Source organism: Corvus cornix, chromosome 1, assembly GCF_000738735.6.
Source record: "Corvus cornix cornix isolate S_Up_H32 chromosome 1, ASM73873v5, whole genome shotgun sequence".
NCBI lineage: Eukaryota > Metazoa > Chordata > Aves > Passeriformes > Corvidae > Corvus > Corvus cornix.
The window spans coordinates 76,881,877-76,909,823 of record NC_046332.1 but is presented as its reverse complement, the minus strand read 5'-3'; the positions used below and the strand labels follow the sequence as shown (position 1 = coordinate 76,909,823).

Sequence of the window (27,947 nt, the reverse complement as noted above, 5' to 3'; positions counted from 1 at the left end):
TTTAAATGTTGGCCAGAAGACTGCTTTCCCAATAGCACTGTCAGAATATTGGGGAGTTTTTTAACTAGTAGATAAGAACAGAAAAATAATACATGATGTACATGAAATATACACAGTCTGAATCCTTCATTATTGTTAAATATATTTTCCTATTCCACCTGCATAGAAATTGTCTTCAAATACATTTTAAAACAGGTATTTAATTACTTCTGAAAGTATGCTGGGCACATTATTTTTCAGTAGTATAATTATCCACTAAGAAGTTAAGGTAACCTGTACATCCTGTCTGTGTCTCTACACATACTAGCTGGCAGAAGAGATACTCTGGAAGATGTGGGATGATAGACAGGCCACTGCTGGCCTTAATGGTGGCTAGAATTAATATGGCTGATCAGATGGCCAGAAGAAGCACATTTCTGGTAAACATAAGGAGAGGACTCCTTAAGGGGGGGTCATCTCCACACCTGTCTATAAACCAGAGTAATGTTTTCTCTTACCTGTGATTCCAACATGATATTTAATAGATACCTCTTAGAATATGTGTACAGTGAAGAGAAAGAAAAGGCCTGCTTATGTCAGAGAAGTTGGTGTTTTCAGGTGTTGTACTCCCTCATGCCTTAGCATTTGATCTCCTCTGTTACCATGCACTGAACAGCAGTACTACACGTAACAGTAGTGCATTTCTGAGAGGGTCTGCTCTTGCAAATGTTCTTAGTAATTACTGGTTTTTCATTTCCTCTGTTTCTGGTACACTGAGGAAGGGGAGCATGCACCTTTATGCCAGATCAGCAGACTATTTTCAGGTCTGAGTTCTGGGGACTGGACTTTTCCTGTTACATTAAGTCACTTGGCAAGGGTTTGTGCAGAGATGAGTCAGCCCCTTTAAGCAGAGAGCATTTGAGTAAAGTACAGGTAAAACAAGCATAGATTCAATCCAACTACACAGCAACTGCCTTACTGACCAGTAAGTCCAGCCAAGAAACTTGGCAGCCTTGGTGCCCATGGAGCTAAATTAAATCCTCTCAGAACATTCCGTCTGTGCTTCAGGCTCTGTCCTTCTAAACAGATGCATTTCAGGCACTTGGGAATGATTCCAAACTGTGTCTGAAAATTGTTTTGGAGAATCTTAGCTGCTGAAGAGCAGCAAAGTGCCAGGAGCAGTAGTGTGGAGGATTGCGTTCCAGTACCTAGAAATTCTCTGGCCGCTGATAAATTTTACAGCTTTAGAGATTGAAAAACCAGAAGCCCACTTGCCTCTCAGAGTTTTTCCTAAGATATCTTGATATTTGCATCTTGTTATCACTTGTGATGGTATAAGAGGCATTTTTTTAGAACTTCTTATTTAGTAGAAGTTCTGCAGGAGCAAATCTTGAGTCTGGTAACTGGCTTGGAAAAGCAGGTGAGGAGCTGAATATCACCACAGGTGTGGAAAGCATGGAGAGAGCAGCTCCCATAACCAAGCATTTATGCCACCAGTTTTAATCCCCTTCTCTTGGGGAATATTGGAGATGTGGCAGTGTCATTAGCTCCAAAAGCTTGTTTCACTGTGATTACCTGTCACAGTGCATCCATGTTTGTACCTGGAGTACAAGGAGTGCCAAAGAGCATCCTCACTGCAGCATCACGTCCTCTGCCTCTACCCATACAGTGTAACAACCATTTATAGTGCAAGAGGTTTTTTGTGAAGGATAGGGCAAATGCATGTAGGCCCAAAATATTGACCAACAAATTGTTTTCTCTTACAATGCCTGTAATTGAATGCTGAAAGTACAGTTTGTGTATCTGTTTTTATTGTGAACCCTAGAAGGCACTCAAGCTCTAGTTTTCATTGGTACCAATTAATTTGTAGAAGGTGAATATTAACATTTTAAAAACCTGAATGTTTATTGGTCTGCATATAATGATTTTCAAGCATGTCTTATATCTGAAGTTTATGAAGTTGTAAATAAACTGTACTCTGGCTTCACTTTTGTGAAGCAAATTGTACCTGACAGCCTATAGAATGATAAATTCAGTGTGTTTAGGAAGCTGTTTTCAGCAGAGACATTTCAAGAATTCTTTAAAACACATGATAGTACTGAAGCTGACTCAGCTGGAGTGATTAAAGATTTTTAAAATTGGTTTTATTGGGAATTGTCATATATATGTATAAAATCTCTATCTTGCACATATGAACTCAGTACTTAATAATTCTCAGGAATACTGAGTTAATATATTTTTCCATATATTTTTGAGGTTTACTTTGTCCATTTCACTTGTCTTTTTTAAACTTTTAGTATAAAATTGCACATAGACAATATTCTAAAATCTTTAAAAATTGCTTTTTATGAGAAAAGAACAACAATATCGATTTACATAATCCTGGGCAGCCCTGTCATTGTAGATGTCTAAAAATACCCCACCTGACTTAACTGCTGCCATTCCAGAAGTTGTGTGGCACATCAGTCAACCTTGCACTGATGGCTTAAAGTTTTGGTGTATCTGGAATGACACCATACACCTGTGTTTGGACAACAGAATCACTCCTTAAGTGATGTGCTGGTTTGGCCCAATCTAGAAATACATCCTCTGAGAGAAGGTAGGCTATAACCACCCCTCCCCCACCAGGTTCGGGAAAAAATAAATTTTCCTCGAAGGAAAGTGAAAGAGATAAAAACTATTTATTGAACAAACACACAGGAAAAGGAAGATAATGCTAAATAATAAAACCTCCCACTCTGCTGAGAGAAACCTGGGAAAATTTCAGAGTCCTTCCGTAGTCTTTCTCTCCCCCTCCTTGGAGCTGGGACGGGGTGGTGGGCCCACCTCCAGGGCCAAGGCCTTGGTGGAAATTCCTCCCGATGTATTCTGACGTTGAAACAGTCCAGCAGAGAGAAAAGGGAAAAAATGAAGTCCCAAGAAAGCAAAAGTTCAACTCTCCAAAGGAAAAGGAGCTGAGGAAAAAAAAACTGCCAAAAGCTGGCTGGAAAGAAGAGCAAAACCGGGTGCTTCCCTTCCCTCCCGCTCTCCTGCCGCAGTTGGTAAAAAAAAAAAAAAAAAAAAAATCTTTGTGTGACCTTGAACAAGCTACAAACTGCTTTGAAAAAGTTTTGCTCAGTTTAAAGGCACAGAAAGGCATAAAATTAATTCCTGGGCATGGGGCAGTGATAGGGTATACACATCACAAAGTCACCCCAAGACAAGTGACTATTGTATTAGAGTCTCCTCTACAAAAATGTACCCCCAAGGCAGTAAAGAGTCATGTTATAGTGGGTTTGTGATTGTTAAGCAGGTTGTCAGCAGTCAAGAAAGTTGACATCAGTGTGGTGGTTTTTTTCCTGACTTTCCCTCTCTGGACCTTGACCTTCTTCTGTCCTTTTTGTCTGGTGTTCCTGTTCTTCCTCATTATTAGAGCAGGCACCCTTGGTGCATATGCTGGAGCCCATAGAGGAGCTTTCAGAAGAGGAAAAAGGTAATGATTGATTCAGCTCAAAATATACTGGCATGTGTTTCTTGAAAACAAAAGATATTATTTGATATCTACAGTATTTTTCATTGTATTTCAGTATATTTGTGTGATTTGGGTGAGAGCATTGCTTGTGTCAGTCTCTGCTTTGCTATTGCTTGTAAATATTATTATTTCCTTATCCAAGTTCAGTGTTTTCGTGAAAATCTAGCTAATTTCTTCAAAGCAGGCACATTCCATATGTCTAAAGGCACTTGAACTAAGCAGAGCAAAAATGTTTGATGGGGGAAAGCCCATCACTAGGAAATTTTTGGTGCTGACACTATTGCAATATGTGCTCACTTCCTTTTTAAACTCTGCCTGAGAGGATGAAGAGTTCAGGTAAAAGGAAGTTGGTGGTGGAGATTGGAGCTGCCAGCTTTCATAAATGCATCACAGATACTTTTACAAGTAATCTGAGTTACACCTACCCATAAGCAGCCACAGCTTCAGCCACTGTTGTGCAATTCAGAGTAAAGTTACATAGCCCAGCATTGGCAGCTGTTGTGCCTCATCCAAGGAGAACTTGGAGAAGCCCACATTTACACTGACAGAACAGAAAGCACTGGTTCATCCTGCATGGTATTCTTCTGGAGGCAGCTAGCAGTACCTTAGGTGAAACACCAAATAGTTGAATAACAAAAAGCTCTTCGTGTGTGAAAATCAAAATCAGTTTTGAACCTTACAGCCAGTGAGTTTAAATTTCAAAGGAATGATGCTGTTTTGAAAACAAAATTGTTGTTTGAATACATTTGTGGGTTGGGAGGTTTCCCCAGGGAAAATCCAGTGACTCTGAACAATCTGAAATAAAGACTGCTTGCATTTTTGCCATTCCTTCTGCTATTTCTCTTGCTTGCCATCTTCTCTCTTGATGGATTGTCTTTGTTTCTTCTGCTGTGCCTAAAGGCATGGCCTGAAGTGCAGAAGAGAAAAAGAAAGAATGCAGTCTGAAAAGATAGACCAAGATTTTTTTGGTTTTGATGGCCGTCATTTGTAAGGGAGAGTGTGAAAATTCGTGACTTGGAACATTATTTTCTAGGATTATGTAGGAGCTGAGACAGTGGACCAGATAAAAGGTCCCTTGTCTCAAAAGTTGTTAAATCTAGTATTTAGGGATGAATAACAGAACAGTTCCTTAAATAATTGCTCTGGCAAAGAGGATTTGTCTTGAGTTAATTAGAAAGAATGAATATTGTCATTAATTAGGATAATGCTGGATAGTCTTGTTCCCCTTATTAGTATGTAGTAATTAGGAATTTTAAAATGATTTTAAATGTATCTATTTTATTATAAGGATTAACATCGGAGAGAGAGAGGATTTTCAGAAGGCTCCTGGGAGCCTTCCACTTTAAAATGTCTCATGTATGGCTTTCTGGGAGGATTTTGTTCTGCGTAATGCCATCTCATCCTGATTTGGGATAGTCAGATAGCCCTGCATTTCCTCGAGACCAATTGTTTGCCTCTTCTAGAACTCAGTTCTTCAGACAAATCAGTTTTAATTCCATCTCTGTCAGGGACTGAGTTGTCCACACAGTTCCCAAAACCAGATGAGATTTCAGCCTGATTATGTCCTCTTCAAGACAGATCTAATACTATGGCAGCTGGACTCTCTTTCAGTTTTCATTACCTATAGTTATTTCCAGGACCCCATGGGAAGGCAGTTCCTCAAAACCGCCTAATGTGTCACTTGTGCATCTTGAGACTTTTTTGTCTGCTCTTTAGGGTGCTTGTCTTTCCCTTAAAGAAAAATGAAAAGTAAGAGGAGCTGCTTTCTAATAAGCTGTCATTGTTTACAAATACAAAAAGTGGCACATTTGTTTCAAAATAAAATATGGAATTATGCCTTCATTCCTGTCCTTATCTGTTGGCTGGTAGATGACTCTGGTGTCCTGTAAGGCATACTGGGAAAAGACAAAGTCCTGCCCAAGATTTACCTGTTATTTCAGGGGAGTTGGGTGTGTGGTTTACAGCATGCTTTCCTGGGATGTTTTATACCCTTTGCCAGCTTTGCTGACCACTGCCAGACAGAAGCAACCATCATGGTTCCACAGATTATTGCTTCATTTACATTAAGTGGCATTCAGTAAAATTTTAAAATAGACAAGTTCTAAATGGGTGTGTTTTGCTTCTTTACTCCCCTGTATGACCCTGTAATACTTTGGCCTAACTTAAATGTCAGTCTTCATTTTAGATGGAAGAATCTGTCTAGATGGTTCTTTATTTCTTGCATAAGAGTTCTTTATTGACATAAGAATCATTATTGACACTTAAAGCAAGGGAAAGAGATAGGAACTTCTTTGTCTGCTTTTAAGTATGTATGATGTCATAGACTTGCATAGAAGAAAACTCGACACTGAACTTTGTCCTTGAAAGATTTTTAAAGATGATTATTATCCATCATGTATTTTCTGTGAAACAGTCTGCCCCAGACTAAGGTTTTGTCTTTACCAAGACTTTGGAAAGAGTTACAACTTTGCAAATATTTAATTTCAGTAGATGATTTTGTCAGAGAACATCATCATGTTGCTTGAAGCTTTTCTTGAGAAAAAGTTTGTAGTATTCTTGTTCTGATTTCTGCTAGAATTCAGCTTTTATTTGAAATACCACTTTTAGAGAACTTAAGTATCAGAAGATAGTCTTTCTTCATCAGAAGTTGTCAAGTACAATTCTAAAAATAAAGATCTTTGTTGCTAAATATTCAGCAACGTATCTTTACAATGATTCTGTAACAAGAACAATAAAATAAAATGGTGAGTACAAGGTGCTGAGGTACAGTTTCCAAGTGAGCTGGCTTTTGTAAACTAGCCCAAGATTTTGAAAATCATGCAACTCCATATAGATAAATAGTGCACATATATGTCTACACTGTTTCTAAAGAATGCATGCTTCAGTGCAGTTTTTAATTGTCTCATGTACTGTGGATTTTTTAAATATCTCTTAAAAGCATTTTTCCTTCTTATTTCAGAAACCGAGAAAAGTGATCATAAACCAGGTAGAAGTAACCACTATTTAATAAATGCTCTGAAGTCTGATCCTTCTTTAACTAAAGAATTGCGAGTTGTTTTGGAGCAAGCCCTGGAGGAAAAGCTGGAATCCTTGGGAATTAAAGCAGTAAGATGATATTGAATTATTTAAAAGAAGAATGATCTTTGCACCACTTTTCTTCTTTTCTCTTTCACTCCTGTACTACAGTTCTCGACCTATAAAATCCAAGGCTAAATTTCTGTGTTTTAAATAAGTGTAATTCCTCAACCGCTAACCCAAGAGGATGGCCATCAAATTACAGCTGTGGAGGATGTGGCGACACTTGTGAGCAGTGTTACCAACTTCTGTGATTTTTGTACAAGCTTTGTGATATCTGAAGTCGAAAAGAGTTTACAATACAATTTGTTTCCTTAGGGTGTTCGTGGAATATCAAGTGATCGCTTAAATAAAATTTTGCGAGCTATTGAATATGCCAGAGAACGCAAAGAGAAGCAAGAGCCTACCATTCACGGAATTCGAGAGCATCTTGAACGTCAAGTTAGTTTTCAGGCTGAAGAGAAATCATTATCTTCTAGCAGACCTGCTTCCTGTGTTCAGCTTCCTGGTGAAGGTAACAGTGGATTTTGGGGTTTATTTCATTGTCTTACATTTTATAACTGCTATTTAAGGTTACATTTCTGTAAAGCTGCTTTCCTGCTTTTCCATATCAATGTTCTATATAGTTATGGGCAACTAAACTGTTTTCTTTAAAGGGTTCTTGACATGGTGTTTAACTGCAAATATCTTAGCTCCTATATTGGCAAGATAGATGGTGTTGTGTTGGGAGTGTAACACTTTGGCAGCAAATAAACCCCCTTGCTTTCCAGATGATCGTCACAGATCTGGAGGGCTGGGTACGGCTGGGCTTAAGTTCTGATTTTAGCCAATTCAGCGCTGTAAGTCTGGTCATGTTCCCAGGTGCACCAATGGTGTGGGCTACACTCTAAGTCTGGTCTCATTTTGTGATCACAGATTTGCCAATAGTGACACCTTAGCATCAATCCCTCTTCCCCCTGGTGGACTGCAGTGGTAAGAGTCATCCAGCCTCCGCCTGATAACCTACCAGCCCCTCAGCATGCCACCATGGCCACATAATCCCTTAGCTACACATCTCATGGCATATCTCATGGAAATCCCTTCATCGTATATCTCATGGCTGTAGGCCTCATTCCTACACTATCCACACCATGCCTACAGTCACACATTCAATTTGGTGCCCCTATCACACCTGTTTAATGGATTTTTGGGGGGGTCTTTGTAGAGCAATTGCTCATACCTCTCCCCCACACCTTTCATTATACCACACCCAGACCTTACGTGTTTCTGACAGATCATTATCCAGGTTTTTACATACATGTCTATGATCAGAGCAAAACATATTAGAGTCAGGATTAACATAGCAGCAACTGGGTGAAGTAGTTTATTTAAAGTTCCTGTAGCTGTGGGTGACCATCTGAAGAGGGGGTCTGACCACTGATGCTGTCCATTTTATTTCTTACTGTACTCTTAACGAGGTCATAAGTAAAATTGATTAGATGCCACCAGGATTGAAATTCCCTTTTAAATTCAGTGGCATTCAGGTTACCTTTCTAATTTCAATGGGCTAAGTGCCCTCATCTCCTTCCCTTATATTTGCTGCCACAGTAAATTTCACAAGTGAGAAGTGTGGGTGGTGCAGAGTGTGCTATAGTTACCATATTTATTAGCTTCTATGGATAGAAGAAGTGAGGGTCTCCACCCTGCAAGTTGAGCTTGTTGATATGTGAACCAAATTTGGTTCATGATGGCAGTAGTTGCTCCTACAACAAGGATAAGCAGTCCTTAGATGGTTAACTTGATCTTTGGTGAAGATGTACTGGCATCATTCCCAGTATCATTCCTGGAAAGGGAAGACAATACAGGTTTCATCAGGGTTTGTCCAGACAGATTATCCGTTAGTGGCTCAACTTGTTTAACTGCTTGGACTAATGGTTAAAGTCCCTTTTCCAACTCAGAATATCTCTGTTCTGGGTCTTTCAATGCAGTGGGGCTCAATCTCTCTGGTCCATAAGGGCCAGTGTGAAACCAGTTGCAGTAAGTGCCATATTCTCAACAGAACCCCATTCTGCTCTAGTAGGGCCAATGGGGGGGTGTGGGACCGAGCTGTTGGAACTGCTTCATGGGTTGCTCAGTCCACTCCCATGATTTTCCCTTTTTGAGCAAACTGTATAAGGGATGGGCAATAATAGAGAAACCAGGGATGTTTGCACCAATATCCTAAAGTTCCCATTGACTGTTGTAATTCTTTAAGACTAGAGAGATTCTGGCCATGCACTATTTTTCCAAGGTGTCAGAAGCGGCTCCTTTAATCTATCAGTCTCTGAAGAACTTAACCACCTTTGGGGCCTTGACACTTGGATGTAGGAATGTCTAAGCCTAAGGTTATTAACCCATTCTTCCCATTTTCTGTTGCACACATAACCTCTGTGGGGTCTTCTCCACCTGTTACCTGTGTAACTACAAAAAAACCGTGTAACTACAGGCCCCACACCAGGTGCTTGAAGAGTCCATTAACCCTAGGTCTGGCCACATTCTAAAGAGCCAGCCTATTAAATGCAACATATGTGTTTCTTTTGGATTGCCAGAAATATATATATACACATTTTATCTATCTGTCTATCTATCTAAACATTAACTGCAGAGTGGCTGTTCATAGCACTAACAATACAATTGTAATCACAGAAAGCAAGGGGGTTTATTTTCTGCCAAATTGCTACACTTTTTAACCCAACGCATGGTAACTCTGAACAGCTTGGAAGAAGAGAATTACTTTTTTTCTTCTTTTTTTGTAAAACTATAGCCTGCAGCAGAGACATCTCTAATTGTAGAAATTAAATATGAAAGATACCAAACACTGTTTGCAAGAATGACATAGATAACTTTTCTTGTAGAAAGACACAAGTTCAATCAATTGGGAGTTTCCTCATCTGCCGCACCACAAAAGCCAGCAAAGTTTTCTCCATCAGCTCTCCGCCCACCTGGACAAAGACCAATCATCCCTGAGTGTGTTTCTAAACCAAAGTAAGAGATGCCATTCTAAAAACACTCATACCTCAGATAACAGTCCTGTGGGTTTGGGTTTTTTGTGGCTGATGTGAACTTTTCCTAAATTGTAAGAATTGAGGAAAGAATTCACATAACTTCTATATAAACTTTATGCTTGCTTAGTGGACTGTCAGTCTTGAAATAACTTGTCTCATTATTTTTAGATCCAGGAAGATTCTTGGAAGAGGAATTTCCAGAAAGATGCCTAGCATCACGTATGTTTTGTTCCCTTGCCTTTTTGAAGAAGACATTTTTGGTGACTGAATATTCATGTTTGCCACACAAAAACTATTATTAAGCTAAAATCATAAACACTCTCTGGGCTGCATATTTCATGTTTTGGTTTAAAGTATTACTCCATTTGAGTGTCTTATTATAATCCCTGAAAGATAACATGTTTTTCTTTCAGCATATGTATTCTTTGTTGTGATCGAGAAAGAGATATTCAATAAGATCAATAACTTCTTTTAGTTTCTTTCTTAGATGCTTTTTCTGAGTTAAAAGCATTTGAAGACTTCGATGACCTAATTTTTTCAGTTTATTGCTGTTTTCATACTGCAACCAAAATTAAATACAATATGCCATGTTCCATTCACATCAGGTACATTACTTTGCAACTGCCTGCAAAGAAAAATTCCCACATTATTTTCATTTAACTGATGTCACAACAGACATTTTGTGGCACAGATTCCTTGACCCTGAAATTTGCTTTACCTGCTGATCCATGAAAGCCTATCTGTGTTTGCCTGGCAAGACTTGTTTTATATTGGTCTCTTGTTTTGTAAAGATGGTTGAGTAAATGGAAAGAGTTGTGTGTGTAAGAGACCATTTTGGGATAACTTTCTGAGTTTAATTAGCAGTGTCATTTTTCTTTTAAATTGGTTTTTTTTTTTTTTTGGACAGTTAGAATTTAGGGGAGATTCTGGTTTTTTTCACTAAGCAAAATGCACTTTGTTAGAAAAGAAAATACAAGGAAGCTTAAACGTGTGTGGTGATGCACCCCCTGAAACCCAGTAAGTGCTCGTGTTGTATGTGCTTTTGCTTAGAACACCACCATTCAGTTCAGAGGAAGAAGCTGATGAAGATGACGTTAAACAGCCTTATAGAACACCAGAGATACTACAAAAGCAGTCAAAACCATCAAGCAGCACAGTCCATGCTTTTCAGAAGACTTCTGGCAAAAGCCATGCGGATGGGATGGAGGAAAACAAAACTGAAGAAACTGTAACACTTGCCAAAACTTCTAAAGGTTTTTACTGCATTTGTATATGGATGTTTCAACAAGTGTGCATGGTTTTGCATTTCATGGTAATATTTCTGTGTTAGAAAACATAATGAAGGCAGACTACCTAGTCTTGAGTGTATATATATATGTGTACACTTTATGTTTTTGCTAATGTGTTTCTATTAGTGTATTACTTAGAAATGTGTATCATGCTCTTCTATATAAATGCAGGAAAAGAGACAATCTTTGTCTCAGAGAGACTTCTTTTACTCATTTTTACTTTGGGGAAGATTTCTAGGGGGTTTATAATAAAGTCCCTCCTTGTGAATGGAAACTGTCAATTTAATTTTTTTCTGAATTTTAGGAACATTTATTCAAAAACTGGCCAAACAAGTTGGAGAGACTCTTTCTAACCATGGAAATAAGAACAAACCGGCTGGAGGAATTAATGTTGCACAGGCATTTATTAAGAAAGAAGAGGTGAAAGAACTGAAGGTATCACTTTTAGTATGCAGCATTATTACATTAAGCAATTGAACTATAGGTATGTTACCTTTTCTTTTCATGCTGAAATCATCTTGATGCAGCAAAGAACTTAATTCTCTGAGACAGTTTTGGAATTACAGCTAAGTAGTCTTTTTGGGTACATCTGCACTGGTGTACAGAAAAGTGCTAGCAAGTGACCAGTGGCAAGTGACTTCATTCACACTGCTTATTTAGCTGATGCCTTGATTGTTTTGGATCTCTACAGCTCAAAGTTTGGGCACAATCAGTACCATTCTTATCTTCTATTCTAGCAGCATAGAGAGCCCTTCTTTACTTTTTTTCCTAGTGTCTTGTTTTGATGGAGGAATAAAGGAATTTGTATATCTAACATTTAAAAACATTATTTCTAGAGCTTTATCTAATATGGATCTCATAAATACATTTTAATGAGAGGAGAAATTCCATTGGTCTTCTGCATCAATCCACAATCACCTACTGCTTTCAGACTACTTCAGATCTGTTGCTGTCCATTGAGTATGGCCTATGTTCACCAACAGAATACTAACACAATGTATTCTTCACCCCTCAGGCTCCTAAGGTCCCCATCTTCTCCTCAGTTTACAGTTCTGTAATTGGTGAAGCATTTTGCCACAATTTGGTGTCTTTGCCTGAACAATTTTTAAAAGGAACAAAAGTTACTCCAAATGCAAAGTCAACAGCAGCTAGTGATTTTATTTCACTCTGAGTAATTGTTACTAGATTGAAGTAGACAGACAGGTACTAGTTCTAGCATTCAATACAACTTTTTTTCACTAAATTAGCAAATAATAATTACTGAGAATCCTGTTATCCATAATAAAACTGATACCTTAGGGCTTCCTGACTGTGAGTTAAATCTGAAATTCATCACTCCCCCCCAAAAACAGTGACACTTCTATTTCAGTTTCCAGAAAAGAGTGATTGTCTTAATTAACTTTGGCAGTGAGGGTAGCATAATCACATTTAGCCTGTGTCCTTGTAATTGCCATTGATGACACCTAAGTTGTCCATTGACTGTGTGGGAGCTGCAAATCACACTGGACTCAAAATTATCAATTCAGACATGACTATTACAGTGCAATTTTCTATCCAGTGTTACTTCCAAATTCTTTGTAATGTCAGATTTTATAAGACTGTAAAATGTTCACAGTTAAATTGGCTGGATTTTGTGAAGATCTTTAGATGGTGGGCCATTGTGTTCAGGAATTTGGGCTTCAAGAGCAAAGATCTGTAGCAAAATAAGCCTTAAAATCTATGTTTTAAAAATGCTCTGGTTTTCACTGATAATCTCCCTTCCCACATCTTTCAAACCCCTGAACCTTAGCATAAGTATTGGGGGAATGAAATCCCTCCTATTGTGGTAGAAGGTCGAGTTTGAGACCCCCAGAGAAGCCTGAACTTATGTAAGTCCGTGGGACCCAGTGAGATGCTGAGGAAATTGGTTGATATAGTCACCAAGCCACTTTTCCATGATAATTGAAAAGTCATCGCAGTTGGGTGTAATCTCTGACTGAAAAAAAAAATAAACCCATTTTTTAAGAAAGAAAGAGGACCCTGGGAACTACTGACCTGTTGGTCTCACTTCTGTGCCTGGAAAGATCATGGAACAGATCCCTCTGGACAGAAAATTAGACTATCATGAAAAGACAGTAGGTTTAGATTACATATTAGGAGGAAATTCTTTACTGTGAGGGTGGTGAGGCACTGGAACAGGTTGCCCAAAGAAACTGTGGATGCCCCGTCCCTGAAAGTGTTCAAGGCCCGGTTGAAGGGGGCTTTGAAAAGCCTGGTCTAGTGGAAGGTGTCCCTACCCATGGTGAGGGAGTTCAACTGGATGATCTTTTGAGGTCCCATCCAACCCAAACCTTTCTATCATTTTATGAAAAATGTTGTTGCTATAATTAATTTAGAATACATTGTGTCCCTGATGTATCCTGTATGTTGAGTTTAGAAACCAGGGCAGGCATTGCTACTTTGTTTCTGGAATCTTCCTGGAAGAACACGCCATCTTGTATGCTTTGATAATTATATATGCATATATCTATGCCCATATTTATATGTTTCAATGTAGACATCTTTATATAAGTCTTTGAGTTAATAAAACTATTTAGTAGTTTTGATTGGTGCTGTGTATTTACACTCGATCAAAACTGAACTTTGTTTAAGGTTGACTTGTTTATCTCTATTTTTTACTTTAAAAATAATTAGGGACTTTGTGAATGTTCGCGGAAACTCTTCCTCCAGCATTTCTCAATATATGTGACTCTGACTTTCCCATTACCACACCCTCCAAATGCAGATAATTTGAAACTGCACAATAGTGAATCCTGGTATGTTAATAATACAGCACACTGAGCAGATCTGTCAGTTTTTGAAAAACAGTTTGCAGTGTTAAAATGGAATTATGTTGCAAGATAAAGCATTACTTCAGTCTCTTCCCTTCTTTCAAGACATGCGACATGTTCATATTTGTTGATTTTTCTCTAGCGTGTACATACCTTACATTGTTTTCTAGTAGCATCTGAACCTTCCTTCTGTGCAATGGAAGCACCGTGTAGATCCTTACTCTAATACTGGGAGACTCCAGTGAAATAAGGTTTTAGCTTTGTGAGAAACCATCGTTCACTTTCCATATTTAAACTCTCTAAAAATAGCTCAAATTCATCAAGCCACATCTGATTGACAAATAGGGAAATGCTGTAGCTCTTCTTTCTAAAGCTGAATAAAGATACTTAGTTCTCAGACAGATGAGGTAAGAAGGACCATGGACTCATTGCCTTCAGGTTCATCTGTTCGAATGGACTCTCATTTTGTGAACTTAATATACAAATCCACCACTTAATTAAAATGTTTGTACATGCTGACACTGAATCTTGAGGAGAATGTATATTTAAAGTTTGAGCACCATGTGGTTTTTTTAATTTTCCTTGTTTCATTTTCTCTTTAAGTAAATTAGTTTTAAATTAAAAAGGCCTTTACCAAATTATTTTTTTCCTCGTTTGACTACAGAATGCTTGTAAACTGCCACCTTGCATATCATATCTTTATTTTCATGTAAGTAATACACATTCTAATGCTTAAAGGATTTTCATCTCACTGGAATATCCCAGAAAAGATAATCCTTTTTTAAGGCTGGCACGTAATACATGAAAAAGAGGTTTATGCCAGATAAAGAACTGGCAGAACTTCAAATGTTTGCAGTTCCTGACTTTAGAAAAAAAAAACCAAACTATTTTTAGTTTTGGAATGGTAACAGTGAATTAATATCATTTAGGTAGTTGAATTAATGTGGATTTTAAAAGTGTGGTGATAGATGTCATAAAGGCCATGTGCCAGTGCATTTTTCTTTAGCAGTTTCACGTAGTTGAGTTTAGGAAAGATCTCAGCGCAGCTTGAACAGACAGAGGAAAAATGCCTGTTTTTTCTTGTCCTGGTTAGCTCACAGAACCTGATGAAGATGATTGGGATATATCATCAGTAGAGGAAGACATTTTATTGATGAAAGATGATAGAAGTCAGAAGGCATTGACAGTTCAGAAAAATGAGCCCAATGCTGCGTCTGTGGTACATGCATGGGGTCTTCCCAAGAAGAGTTCACCAAAGGAGGAAGGTAACATATTCACAAGTGACTGACCCACCTAGAGGAGGATTAAGTAGAGTTTATTACACATTGTAATTCAATAGATGGTGTTTTGTAAGAAAAGAATAAGTAAGAAAAACTCTGTGTTTGGTTTTTTGCCATATAAATATCATACTTTTATGATACTTAGTGATAGGTAAACCACATACACGTAAATATACAGAGATGCCAACTTAAATTTGAGATTTTAAAACATAATATTATCAGAGTTCAACCTCAGCTTAAAAATAAATCATTCATGAATTTTTTTCTTCCCAAATTCAAGGGAAAAGGGAACTTGCTTTGTCTTGAGAATAATAACAACATTTCAAGTTTGTTCAAGATACCTAACTGACCTACCAGGCTGAGATAAATATTTGAACTAGTGCTGAAGTAAAAGCCTCAATCTTACATAAAATTTATATAGTAGTTTCTAACCCCAACGTTTCAATGTATGTAAAGGTTAAAGCTGTGTCAGTCACATAAAGATACTGCTGGTTATTTTTGAATGGAAAGTAAGGTTGACACTGACTGCTTGTACTGTGCTTTATATTCTGTGAGAGAAACTGTCTACATATTATCAACACCTGTCATTTCCTCACTGGTTCAAATTTGGGATTTCCTGAAGTCCACAGGTGTTTGCTCACATAGCATGTCATTTTGTCTCATAGACAAAGTAAAAGTATCCCCAAAAGAGTATTAATAACTATTAATTTTTTTGTCTCTTTGTTTTAACAGGCCTTCATGAAGCTGATAATACAAGCACGTTAAAAAGCAGCTTAGTCACTGTAACAGACTGGAGTGATTCTTCAGATATATGATTGTTCCACTCCTGATGGGACATCCTGCTTTTGGCTCTGCTGGGTTTCAAAATGCAGGCAAAAACCTCAAGTGTTTCCCAGTAATTTTTCTCATTGGTCCTGTAATAACAAAGAATACTCTATACAGAGCTCTTGTGTCTTTCAGTCTGACTCTGAAAAAGAATATTGAAATATGCATTACTGGCCATGTCTACTCGGAAACAAAGTGACAAACTTCTTTCTCTTTGTGGTGGTTTAACCCAGCCAAACCCCACACAGCTGCTCACTCACTCCCTCGTGAGTGGAACTGGGGAGAGACTTGAAAGAGTAAAAGTGAGAAAACTTGTGGGTTGAGATCAAGGCAGTTCAAAAGGAAAAGCAAAAGCCACACACACAAGCAGAGCAAAACAAGGAATTAATTCACTGCCCGCCATGGGCAGGCAGGTGTTCAGCCACCTCCAGGAGAGCAGGGCCCCATCACATGTAATGGGGACTTGAGAAGACAAAACTCTATCACTCCAAATGTCTTCCTCTTCCTCCTTCTTCCCCCATTGTATATACAGAGCATGATGTCATATGGTCTGGAATATCCCTTTGGTCTGCTTGGGTCACCTGTCCCACCTGTGTCCCCTCCAAACCTCCCATGCACCCCCAATATCCTCACCAGTGTGGAGGTATGAAAAACAGAAAAGGCTCTGTGCAAGCCCAGCTCAGCAATAACAAAAACATCTCTTTTTTATCAACGCTGTGTCCAGCACAAATCCAAGACGCAGCCCCATAGCAGCCACGGTGAAGAAAATCAACTCTACCCCAGCCCAAACCAGCACACTCATGAGTTCAGTGGTGAAAGTTTCTCTCATTTCACTGAGGTGAAGATTTTGCCTCTAATGTTTACATTAAAGATTGAAACTGGTCTTGCAAGAAAGCCTGTTAACCAATGAACAGAATATACTGCAGAGTATTACTTTATACAATTTTTAATGCATATTTTCATGTATTTTATCATGAACTTTATAGAAAATTGCCAACATTTTAAAGAAAATTTGTCCATGTATTAAACTGTTAAGTTTCTACCATGGTTTACAATAAACACCAAATGAAAATAAAAAAAGCCTCAGCTCTAAAACTGATCATCATTAAATGCCTCCTATATGGGGAAGTTAGTTTGTTGGGGTTTTCTTTGTATTGGAGTTGAGTCTTTTTTAGTATAAAAGGACAACAATGGGAAAAAAAATTAAATGTCAAGCTGCAGTAAGGAAAGTACTGATCTGCCGTTGCAGAAGTACTTGATATTTCTGGTTTGTCCATATTGGCTGCCTTCTTAAAAAAACACAATAGTGTTTCAACTGAAATGAAGTACAGAAATAATGTAAAACAAAAAGAACCTTGAGAGACTTTTTAGTTCTGATGTAATTTAGATAACATCAGATACAAAATTTTTTCATTACTGTGTCATTATAAATAGGTCTATTCATTTTTTATATTTCCAGTGTTGTCCCAAAATAACCAATTTTTATTGAAACTCCAAAGATCCATCAGTTAAACTTCACGACAAACCTGCGTTTGTGTCTGATTTTAGGGACTTGGTCTAGAAAGCATTTTGTGGTTATTTGTAATCTGTTCTCTTTTATAGACTTGTACAAATATTCCCTCAAAAGCCATCACATTTCTATGGACAGACAAAGCAAAAATACTACATGAATTTTTGAACTGTTGTAATTCAATCTGGATTATCTAAAATTGTGCTGTTCAGTATTGCCTGCTTTTATTCGGTCAGCCCTTCAGGAATGCCATTGGCAGAGCTGACCCGCTGGAATTGCGTGGGGTTTTTCCTTCCCTTTTGCAAGTCAGTGCTTTGAGATGTTTTGTAGCCGAAGGTGTCCCAGCAGCCTGCCTGGCAGGAGGGAAGGAAAACAACCCCTGGAGGTGCCTTGTCACCAGCAGGGCGTGTCATCGTCCTTTTCAGCACACGCTCTGCTGAGGCCATCCGAGACCCTCCCGTGTGACAGGTTTGGTTTTGTTAACAATTGACTCCGACTATGATCAGTACTTTCTCCTGCTTCCCCAAATCCCATACTTATTTTCATGCAGTCTCTTCTTACTCCTCTTCTTATTCTTCTTATTCCAACTGACTGTTCTGTCCAGCACTGAACCCATGTCAGAAATTCCTGCAATATGCCAATATGATGGGTGTGATGCCCTTCCCATAAGCAGCTGACATGACAGACTGAATTAGTAAATACATCATTTATTTTTTTTCAAGAATGCAACATCAGCTCATGATTTCCAGGTATAAACTTTACAAGACCAACATCAATCTTAAAATATTATATAATAAAATTTACATCAATATGTAAAAAGCTGCAAGTTAATATTTTTAAAAGTCATTGACTTAGTGGTAAGTACATTGGGGTTGGGGTGGGGAGAATCACTCTGAATGAAACGTACAAAATCATGTTTAAAACGCTTTGAGTCTTCCAAGAGTGCAACTAAACATAAGCGTTCTTGTCAAAGTGCTTGGGTGGGGTTTTGTCAGGGACACTGTTGTGGACCTTTGTACGAGATGACATCACAGATGTGGCTCCATTATAGGCATACCCCCTCCTGAAGAGAAAAAAAACAACCATTTACACCTCATCCCACAGACAAGTGACATCTCTGCATCCTGGCATTATAGTAATAAAGCTAGAAGAAATGTATGTGAATGTACCTGCAAATCTCAGAGGAGGGGGCACATTCCTGGTCTGTGTGCTCCCATTCTAGTTTGACATGGCCACTCCAGCCATCTGTCTTTGCAGTATCCCTCGTTCACAGCTAAGTAAATTAGGGCACAATCATGAAAGAATTAAAGCTGTGGCAGATCCTAGGTGAATAGTTACTCCCTGCAGCCGTTCCTCTTTGTTATTACCCCTCATCAGCTGCTGGAGGGCCCACTGCCACCACTGCTCACTTTCGATATGATGATTTGAGATCAAAGAAACTTGTCTATTCATGCCTCTAAAGTGACCTGACCACTTTTCCTACATCAGTGAATGCACTGTTTTCCAGCTGTAGTAAATTTATGAAATATATATATATATCACAAGTATTTGTTCTGAGTCAATAGCTCTTAATTACATTAATGATGGACAGAGCATTATCCTTAAATCCCCTTATTTTCTTTTATCCACACAATCTCTTTCTGAATCTCATTACAAAGTGTTTTGGAACAGTAATCAAACTGCATACACATAGCAGGTACAAGTGCATAGGTATTGATTTCTTTCAGTAAGTACAACTTGTGTTTTACCTTGCAGAATTACTATTTTCAGCTATTGAGAAGCAGAATATAATGCCACCAATTATGCAGAGTGAAGCTCCAGCCCATCCAATGAACAAAGCTGCTCCTAATTCATACCTACAAGAAGTCAATAAATATATTTAACAAAAGAGAGCATGCATTTAACAGGGTTATCTCCAGAATACAATAAGTAAATATTTTATTTTTCTCTAATAACTTTCCATTGACACATACATTATCCACCACAAAATCGGCAGCTCTGCCATTCACCCACGTTCTTGTCATTATTTCCCTCTGACTCGGGAGGCAGACTCTGTCCCTGCAGTATGCTTGGGCAATGCTTCTCTCCCTGCACAGCCAGGGTTAGGGTTAGGGGTTAGGGTTAGGGAAAGGCCTGGCCTTTGCACGTCTCCTCCTGGATTGCTCTGCTGTGGGGTTACATCTTTCTTTGGCCTGTTTACAGCACCAGCTCCTCCGTTTCAGTTTTGTTCCCGTCGACTCCCAAGCCAAGCTGGACTGGGGCTTTTGCTGAGCCAGAGACTACAAATTCTGCCTACAACTCTCCTTAAGTTTCCCTCTCAGGATCTGTTTGACTCCCTCCCTCGTTATCCACACACCAGCCTGCTTGAAACATGAGGATTTTATACGTGCACATAATAAGCACATGCAATATATATGCACATATGTGCAATATATGAATATACATACGCAGGTGTGTCTGGTACAAGCATATGCACACACAGGTTCCAGCATCTTTCTCCTTCTCCAGTCCCTGTGGCTGGATTCTATCTGGAAGAAACTGCTCCCCCACACGTCTGTGGGCAGAGCTCCCTGTCACCAGCAATGGTCCCCTCTGCTGCCTGAGCCAGCCACAAACTGTTTGCTGCCAGGAACTGCTCTTTGTCTCTGAGAGGAGACAGTGGTGCTTTAGGAGCATTATCCCACAAAGCTAAGTCCACATTTCTAAAGCAACAGTAGTAAATGAAAGGAAAGAAGGGCATCAGGAAGAGATTCTTTTCTTTCCCCTTAACGCTGGAGCTTCAAGATGTGCAGCAAACCATGGCTGCCCCTTGTCTGCTTCATTCCCCAGCTCTTTGCCTGAGTACCACTCTTAAAGCACTTTTAGGATAACCCACATTGGGCTGCAGCCCAACAGTCTCCAGAGTCTCTTATGCCTCACCTTTAGAACACACAGTGTGTCTCTTGCTCTTTCTCTGCTGCAGTTTCCCCTTAAGGAGACCTTTATCTGCTCCAGACTTCTGGATCCTGCACAGAAAACACAGGCCCCTGTCCCCCATCCATCCACTGTTATCAAACAGGTGTCCATACTGTTTGAGCAGATGCTACTAAATTGATTTGTTGAGAACTGTGGTGAGGCAGCCAATTAAAAGCTTGCCTGTGCAACTGCAACACTGTGTAGTTTTGCTTCTCAGCTAGTTCTGAACATTTCCATGTTCATGCACAGGCCCCAGTTCCACATTACCATAATATCTAACTGAAAATACCTCAGCTGTTCTGAAAAACTTGTATCTTTACAAAATGGCACTGCAGAAACACTCAAATATTGCCCAGACACCCAAAAAATGACACAGTGATTTATATAATAGGTCACAAGAGGGTGAGCAGTGGCTGAGGAACTATAAAATCACTTTCCCATGTTTTCTTGAGAGCCTAGCCAGAGGTAAAGCACAGACTTCGGAAAAAAAGAAATAGTCACACAGGGACAAAAATCTACACTTATGATATCTTTGCTACATGCTATGGGCACCCAGGCTTGAGTAATTTGTGACCCAGGGGTTTAGTGCCAAAAAGCAATAGAAACATTGGAGCTCAGAGGTAGAACACTCCATGGGACTTGCACCTGACTCTTCATGGCCTCACTACTGCTTCAACTTCTAGGCTCTTTTTTCCTTTTCTGTTCACATCATTGAAATAGAGCTTTTATTTATTATCCTTTGCTAACAAAAGGATTTGATTCCCCCAAATATTCTCCATACCCAGCTATTGGGGATTAAATTAAGTTTACTTATAGAATATTAGAAATTAATTGTGTAGGCTTAAGTTTAATTGTAATTTGCTTACAGCTCAGCATGAAGTGTGCCCTGTTCACAAAAAGTAGGTGAACTTTAAATGAACTGTGTTTGTCAGCAGGAAAGGCCAAGCAGGGGAATAAACAGAGAAAACCCTTATCTGAAGATAACCAGGCTGACATTGGAGGGCCCCAAGGCTGGCCCAAGCTGGAAGATAAGAACAATGAATGGTCTGCCCACATGGACATGGAGAAAGAATCCAGTGAGGTGTTAGAAGACCCCAGACCATAAATCACCAGTGGACCAAGAGGCACATGCAAGATTCGTGAAGAGCACATGAGGATCAGGTGCACAGACTGTGAGGGGATAAAGGCCCAGGGATTTCTTTGTTCAGGCTTCCTTTTTGGAGACACCAAGCTTAAGCTGAAACTGACTCTGCCTCAGAACCTTTCCTCAACATCAATGTGGGGCTTATGGACCCAAACCCCGACTTAAACTGCTGGGAACCATAGCTCCTTTCACCCTGGAAAACCCTGCACCCAGTCCTGTTTCACTTCAAAATCTGCCAAAGCCCTAAAGCTTTAATTCTACCTATGCTCTAATTTCCAACCATGTGCTACAGTTTTTACGTTATTCAAGATTTCTGTCTGTCCAAGTACAGGGATTTCTCTGATTAGAAGCAGAGATCTGCATCAGAGCTCATCACCCAAGATCCCATTATAGTCAACATGTCAGAAATACACACAAAGTGCACTTCTGAAACACCTTCCAGGCACCTCTTTTATTGATCTGCAAAGGCAGATCAAAGGGACTAGCTCAGTGTGAGGTAAGCCCCATCCTGGGGATCCCTTCATCCTTATAGGACTGCCAGAGCACACCTAAGGTGTGTGGACCAGGATTAGGCTCCCCACAGAAGTCGATGCAGATCACCACAGTGCTGGAGAACAGAGCTGGACCAAGGTCCAGGAAGGCTGTTGCAGTAACAGCTTATTTGCCAAGATCATTTGCCTAGAAAGTGAGAAACACAAGTTTCCACATTTTTATCTAACAACACTAAATGGTTGGCCAGAGGCTGAGGGATTTAAGGAGACAAAGCACCATCTTCCCTTCCTGAAGCTCTTCAGTCATACAGAAAAGAAACCAAGACTAGATTTGATAGAATTGGGTAGAAAAGGGGTACCTGACTGGTGCCTACTAGTTGAGACAGAAGACCTGGGATTCGGCCTTTGTAGTTAGTATTGTTTGACCTTTTGAAGCAACATTTTTTACTATACCATGATTAAACAGATTGTGTATACGACCCATCTTGGGTGACTGCCAGGACAATGAGTTGCAGAGCTGACCTAACTGGTCTTTCCTCCACATCTGCAAACAGAGAAAACAACCCTTCTGATATTTATACTCGTACTTAGGAGGAAAACACAAGATTCTAAATTGAGTATCAACATCTGTATGGCTCCCTGGGTTTTATCCAACCTGTCTTTTGACTCCTGTTAAAACCGACATGTCACAAGTACACTTCCCCAGTGATTAATATTGGACTATTAAAAATCTTTGCAAGTGATCTGGATGATGGGATCAAGTGTATCCTTGATGGAGTTTTCTGATGATACCAAAGTGAGTGGGGAAGGGGACACTTCAGAAGGGAGAGCCACCCTGCAGGAACACCTGGGTAGATGATCAAGAAGAGATCAAGAAATCATTATCCCACTGTCTTGGGGTGAAGTCACCCCAAGACACCCACTCTACTCAGTGCTTGTCAGGCCACACCTGGAATATTGTGCTCAGTTTTGGTCTCTGCTGTGCAAAATAGATGTGCACAAGCTGGAGACAGTCCAGAGAGGGGCCACAAAGATGACTGGGAAGCCTGTCATGTGGGAAAAGGCCGAGAGCACTGGGTTTGTTCAACCTTGAGAAAGGAAGACTTAGGGAAGATCTTATCATCATGTTTCCATATTTGAACAGTGGCTAAAAAGGAGATGGAGACTCCATTCTACAAGTAGTCACATGGAAAAGGTATGGGGTAATGGGTACAGGTTACCCCTGGGGATTTCAACTGGACACATAAGGACAATTTTTCACAGTGAGAACAATCAGCCGTTGGAATAACCTCCCCAGGGAAGTGGTGGATTCCCTAACACTGGACGTTTTTAAGATCTGCCTGTACAGGGTGCTGGACCATCTTATCTAGACTGTGCTGTGGCCAAGAAAGACTGGATCTGATGCTCCTTGAGGTCACTTCCAACCTGGCATCCTCTGATTCTGTGATCTTCTCAGCATTTAAAAAGCCAATGCAAACTGCCCACCAAAATCTAATACGTAAAAAAACCTTACCCTACCAAAAAACCCTTACAAACATTGGTACCTCCAGAAAAAGAGAAAAAGGAGAAGATAGGCTTTTTTAGAATAAATTTCTGCACTTGCTGTTTCCCCTTTCCCCCTTTATCATGGAAAACTTTGCAGGAAACATACTCCTCTAGTCTTAAAACTCTAGGCTGCAAGAACCAAAGCAGTCACTGTCTGAAGTCTGTGGCTGCATATCCACTGTCTCCAGTCTGTGAAATCCATCTGACTGGAGATCACTGGCAGCTCAGGCGGGAGCGAGAAGTTGATGAAGAGGCTTTGAGGTGGTGACCACTCAGGACCATGTGAATTCAATTGCAGAGAACTGAAAGCCACCTTCAACTGCACTAACCAAGCAGGCTAAAAGAAGATTTTCTTCTAATTCTTCCCAAATCTGGGGAGGCATAATTCAGTGAAAGAACTGAAGTACAATATCAGTACAGAAGAAAAATATTCTAGTTGTCACACACATTAAGACCATGAAGTAAACTTCCAAGCAAACCAGTGGAAGCTTCATCAGCTGACTGGATATCAGCTTACATAAAGAGCAGACCTTCATACCTTCCTTCCAAATCAGTACAAATACCCAGGGGAAACGAACACTTTGATTGTCTGATTCTTACAATCCTTTGAAAATAAAGAACAGATTCAAATCTATCAAAATGGAGACAGTGAACTATGCACCATCAATTCAGGGACAAGAAAGCTGAAGGGAAGCAATTCTCTATAAGAGACAATGGGAAGTTGGTCAGATAATTTGGATAAACAACGCCATTTATCAATAAGAATGATCATGATTATGTGAGTTCAAACTGTGGCAAGGGACAAAAATGATAAAGACTGTAAGAGGTAGTGTTCTATTAATTAAAAGTAGTAAAGAAGGCTGGAGGGAAATCTTGATGGCTGAAACAAGATGCTGAACATCTTGTGTCATTTGTTTCCCACCAACAGTATCTCAAGCCTGTCTTTGACACTGCCAGAATAACTTCAGGAGAGAAATGTGCAGTAAAAGGCAAAAGGCCGAAATCCTCTCTCAGTGAAGAGACAATACCAAATTTCCATAATATACCAGCAAAGCATATTAAATGCTCCTGCAATGTGTAACAAAGTAAGGGTTCACAGATGGCAACAAAAAGGAAATTTTACATTGGTTGAGAGAGGAAGGAGCTGAATGCCATCATTAGCTCAGTCTGATGCAAGGTCATGGCATGAGCTACATGCATTGTGCACAACTCAAATTAAAACTTCTAGATTTCCTCTCTGCCTTTATCTTTGCAGTCATGATTATGTCTGCCCACAGCTGAGTTGTGCTGGTTTTCCAGAAAAAAAGGTAGTTTCTGGAGAGGATGTTTTACTACCATTATTTCAATATTTAAACTGGATTTCTCATTCCTTCACAGTAAAATTCCACTGTGAGGTCTGCCTGCTTTTTTGCAGCAAACAAGTGTAGGAATACAGTGTAGGAAAAGGACTTTCTGGCAACAACCATGGTATTTTTCACTAAGAACAGTAAGCCTGATGAATAATTAACTTCTGTCTATATAGCCAGGCTCCATTTTCTTCACAGAGCTTCACATCCTTCTTTCTTTTGGACCCCTTTTGATCCTCTCTTCACTGTATCAAATAAACAGAAACGATAGGAGAATTATGGAGAAAATGAATACAAACTTGTTTTCAACACAGGAAAAGCAGTATCAACCCTACTGCAAATGTAGATCCCTTTAGTGTTATTTATTAAGACTATTTTCTTTCTTTATTTATTCAGATTATTTTCTTTCTATCGAAGAGAAACATAAAGGCTCAGGGTTCCTTTCTGATCCCTTACTTGGGTTTCAGGGAAACGTATACCCAGTGTTTGACATATACTGGAATCACTGCCAAGAAAACTTGAAAATCATTGCCTTTAAAGAAGAGTTTCCATCATGTATGAAGGTAAAACAGGAAAGTCTATGATGCTATAATTTACAGCCAACACTTTCAGACTTGTTAGTTAAGATGTCAATCCAAAATGCAAGCGCTGGTTTGTGGATTGCTTCCTTTGCAGGTCCTGAGAATTTGCACAGCTTTAAAGGGAGTCTTTAGGGATGCTCATTATTTTTGATATGGATCCTAAAATTCTATAAATATTCACTCCCTTAAATTTAATTGCAAGTGTAGGCAAAGCATTCATGTTCGTGCTTATAAGAGCATGGGTTCTGATAATGTTTATGATCCAAATTTCAGTCACCTGGATTTGAAAATCTGCCAGCAAAATTCCACCAAGCCTGCAGAAACCTCTCCTCCCGAGGAATCAAGATTGCGCAGTGCTTGACACCTTTATGGAAACCACTTCTATCAAAGGCTCAAGGAAATACTTTTCTCCCTTCCCTATCAAATGATGCACCTAATGAGCCCCTCTGTCTTGTGCAATCCTTTTGCTGCACCTCTGGCATCCAGGCAGGCTTCACTCCCAATTAACCCCAGCTGCCCTGCCAGCCCGCAGTAGAGCTGGGCACACGGATTGCAGAGCAGTCACTGCACAGCAAAGTGTTTGTTCATTGAATTTCAGCACCTGGTTACTCCAGTTAGAAATTGTGATTAAGTAAAACTGCAGCCCACTCTCCTCCTCTGCCCAAGGGAAGAAGCAGCTGCTCTCTACCTAAACAGGCGCTGGTGCACAGTCGGAAATGTAAGGTCTACTTGTTTGAAAGATTTACGGGTATAGGAAAGTACTTACTTTTGTGCAACAAAAGAAGGGTCAAAGAACTCAGACGTAATCCTGTTTGCATACAGGGAACAACTAGTCATAGAGCACAGCCCTGAAAAGCATAAGACAAACCATTCAGTGGAGCTGGCAGCAGAGGTTTGGGCCTGACCCTGAAGTCAACGAAGTCATGGAGGATTGTGCACGGGTTTCTGTGGAAAAGAAGCGGCTCCGGTATGACTTCAAATATGCAAACTGATAGAAATAAAGTATATTTACCAGAGAGTATGAAAATCAGTCCAGCTAAACAAGCTATTTTTGCTTTAGTCTGATCAGAGCCTCCGACTTTTGTACATTTCATCCCAACCAGTCCAAAAACGGCACCGAAGAAGCCCAGGCAGACAGCAGAGATCATCAATCCTCTGCAGGCTTGAATGTAACCTGTGAGAGAAAGAGCAAGGCTAATATGAGAACTGGGACCATGACGGGTTTTGCTATAGTTCCCCTTTCTCTGTGCAGCATCAGGCACTCACTATTGTTAATGGAATCAGACTTTGGCTGGAACAGTATCACTGTACCACTGGGTGTGTTCTTCTAGGTGATATGTGCCCTTCACAGGGCATCATCACCTGAGTCTAGCTTGTAAGAAACATACTGTGACACTCAGGGCTCCAAAATATAATCCCATGACACCGGGTGTAGCATCTGCAAGAGGTTGTACCCATGAGGTTTAGAAGAGAAACTCCACATGGTCTGATGAGGGGCTGTCACAGGTTGCAGAGCCACCCCGTGCACACAAAGCAAGTCTTACATCAGCCTTGTTGTGCATGCGTGCTGCAGATATAATATGACTAGCCTTGAGGCTGGCAGCAGTGACCCTGGCTGGGGTCCTGGGCCTTCCTGGGCTTGTCTGGATGTGCCACTGATTTGATTTGGATGTGCCAAGAAGGCCCTCATTCTGCAAGGAAGTCAGCCATGCACTCAGCTCCATGGACAGCAGTAGTCCCTTGGGATAAAGCAAATCACTGACATATTTAAACCTGGACAAAGGGCTTGCACCTGGCTTCAGCCACAAACAATTTGGCTGTGCTGCCCGAGACCACCCCCAGAGGGACCTCCCAGGGCAGGGCTGTTCAACGGGACAATGGGCTGCTTGGCCTCTTCTCCCTTCTGGGAATATCTTGTAATTGAAAGACTGTGATAATCTCATATCGCTGCTTACAGGGTGGAACGCTGCAATCTTACACAGCTGAATAACCATCACAAGATGTTTTTCTTCATAACTTGTTGTTACATCTCAGTTAAAATGAAAGTGAACTCCCACTATTAGGGTATTCATTCTTTTTGCTTTGATCTCCAGTGGGTGGAAATGTTGAGAGCTAAACCACACTGTCATTGCCTATTACACCAAATTTTATGTAATAATAAATAAACAAAAAACCCCCACCAAACCCTGCATAAAAGTTTTAATATGTAAGAAAACAATATATTAAAGCAGGAACTAGAGGACATCTAATGAAAACAGAAGGCAGAGATTCAAAACAAAAGGTGTGCTTGTTTGTAAAATGAAGCTGTGGAACTCCCTTCTACAGGATGTGTGGACACTAAGGGTTTACAGAGACACAAAAAGAGATTGGATACGTTCATGACAGAGAAATCTGTGTCTGGCTGGCAGGGCTTTGCTTTGAGATGCAGATGGCTACCACAGACACTTGGCCACCTTTTGCTATCCTTACTGCCACCTCCTTTAGCCACTGCTGAAGGCATATCAGCTACAGGACAACTGCCCCATGCTTGAACAATGTTTTAAATCCCCCACTGATTCACAGCTTTGTGCAACAAAGCCATTT

The 27,947-nt window shown here is 39.9% G+C and overlaps 2 protein-coding genes across 5 annotated transcripts in view; one reads left to right on the top strand and one right to left on the bottom strand.

The window, feature by feature from the left end:
* Positions 1–17,290, top strand: part of DZIP1 (DAZ interacting zinc finger protein 1) — a 40,627-nt gene extending 23,337 nt beyond the window's left edge. The window contains exons 12-20 of one of the 3 annotated variants that reach the window (XM_039556960.1): positions 3,392–3,451; positions 6,450–6,595; positions 6,884–7,079; positions 9,439–9,550; positions 9,757–9,807; positions 10,639–10,841; positions 11,182–11,312; positions 14,781–14,952; positions 15,700–17,290. In XM_039556960.1, the coding sequence (XP_039412894.1) occupies positions 3,392–3,451; positions 6,450–6,595; positions 6,884–7,079; positions 9,439–9,550; positions 9,757–9,807; positions 10,639–10,841; positions 11,182–11,312; positions 14,781–14,952; positions 15,700–15,782 (1,154 nt within the window). In that variant the 3' untranslated portion in view covers positions 15,783–17,290. Of the gene's footprint in view, positions 1–3,391; positions 3,452–6,449; positions 6,596–6,883; positions 7,080–9,438; positions 9,569–9,756; positions 9,808–10,638; positions 10,842–11,181; positions 11,313–14,780; positions 14,953–15,699 lie in introns of all 3 variants that reach the window. The other 2 variants (XM_039556903.1, XM_039557020.1) reach the window with 2 other exon arrangements.
* A 96-nt stretch (positions 17,291–17,386) lies between these two features.
* Positions 17,387–27,947, bottom strand: part of CLDN10 (claudin 10) — a 58,558-nt gene continuing 47,997 nt past the window's right edge. The window contains exons 2-5 of one of the 2 annotated variants that reach the window (XM_010394062.4): positions 26,377–26,538; positions 26,131–26,212; positions 19,051–19,158; positions 17,387–18,365 (exon numbers count right to left, since the gene is read on the bottom strand). In XM_010394062.4, coding sequence (XP_010392364.2) covers positions 18,251–18,365; positions 19,051–19,158; positions 26,131–26,212; positions 26,377–26,538 — 467 coding nt within the window. In that variant the 3' untranslated portion in view covers positions 17,387–18,250. The remainder of the gene's footprint in view (positions 18,366–19,050; positions 19,159–26,130; positions 26,213–26,376; positions 26,539–27,947) is intronic. The other variant, XM_039557103.1, reaches the window with a different exon arrangement.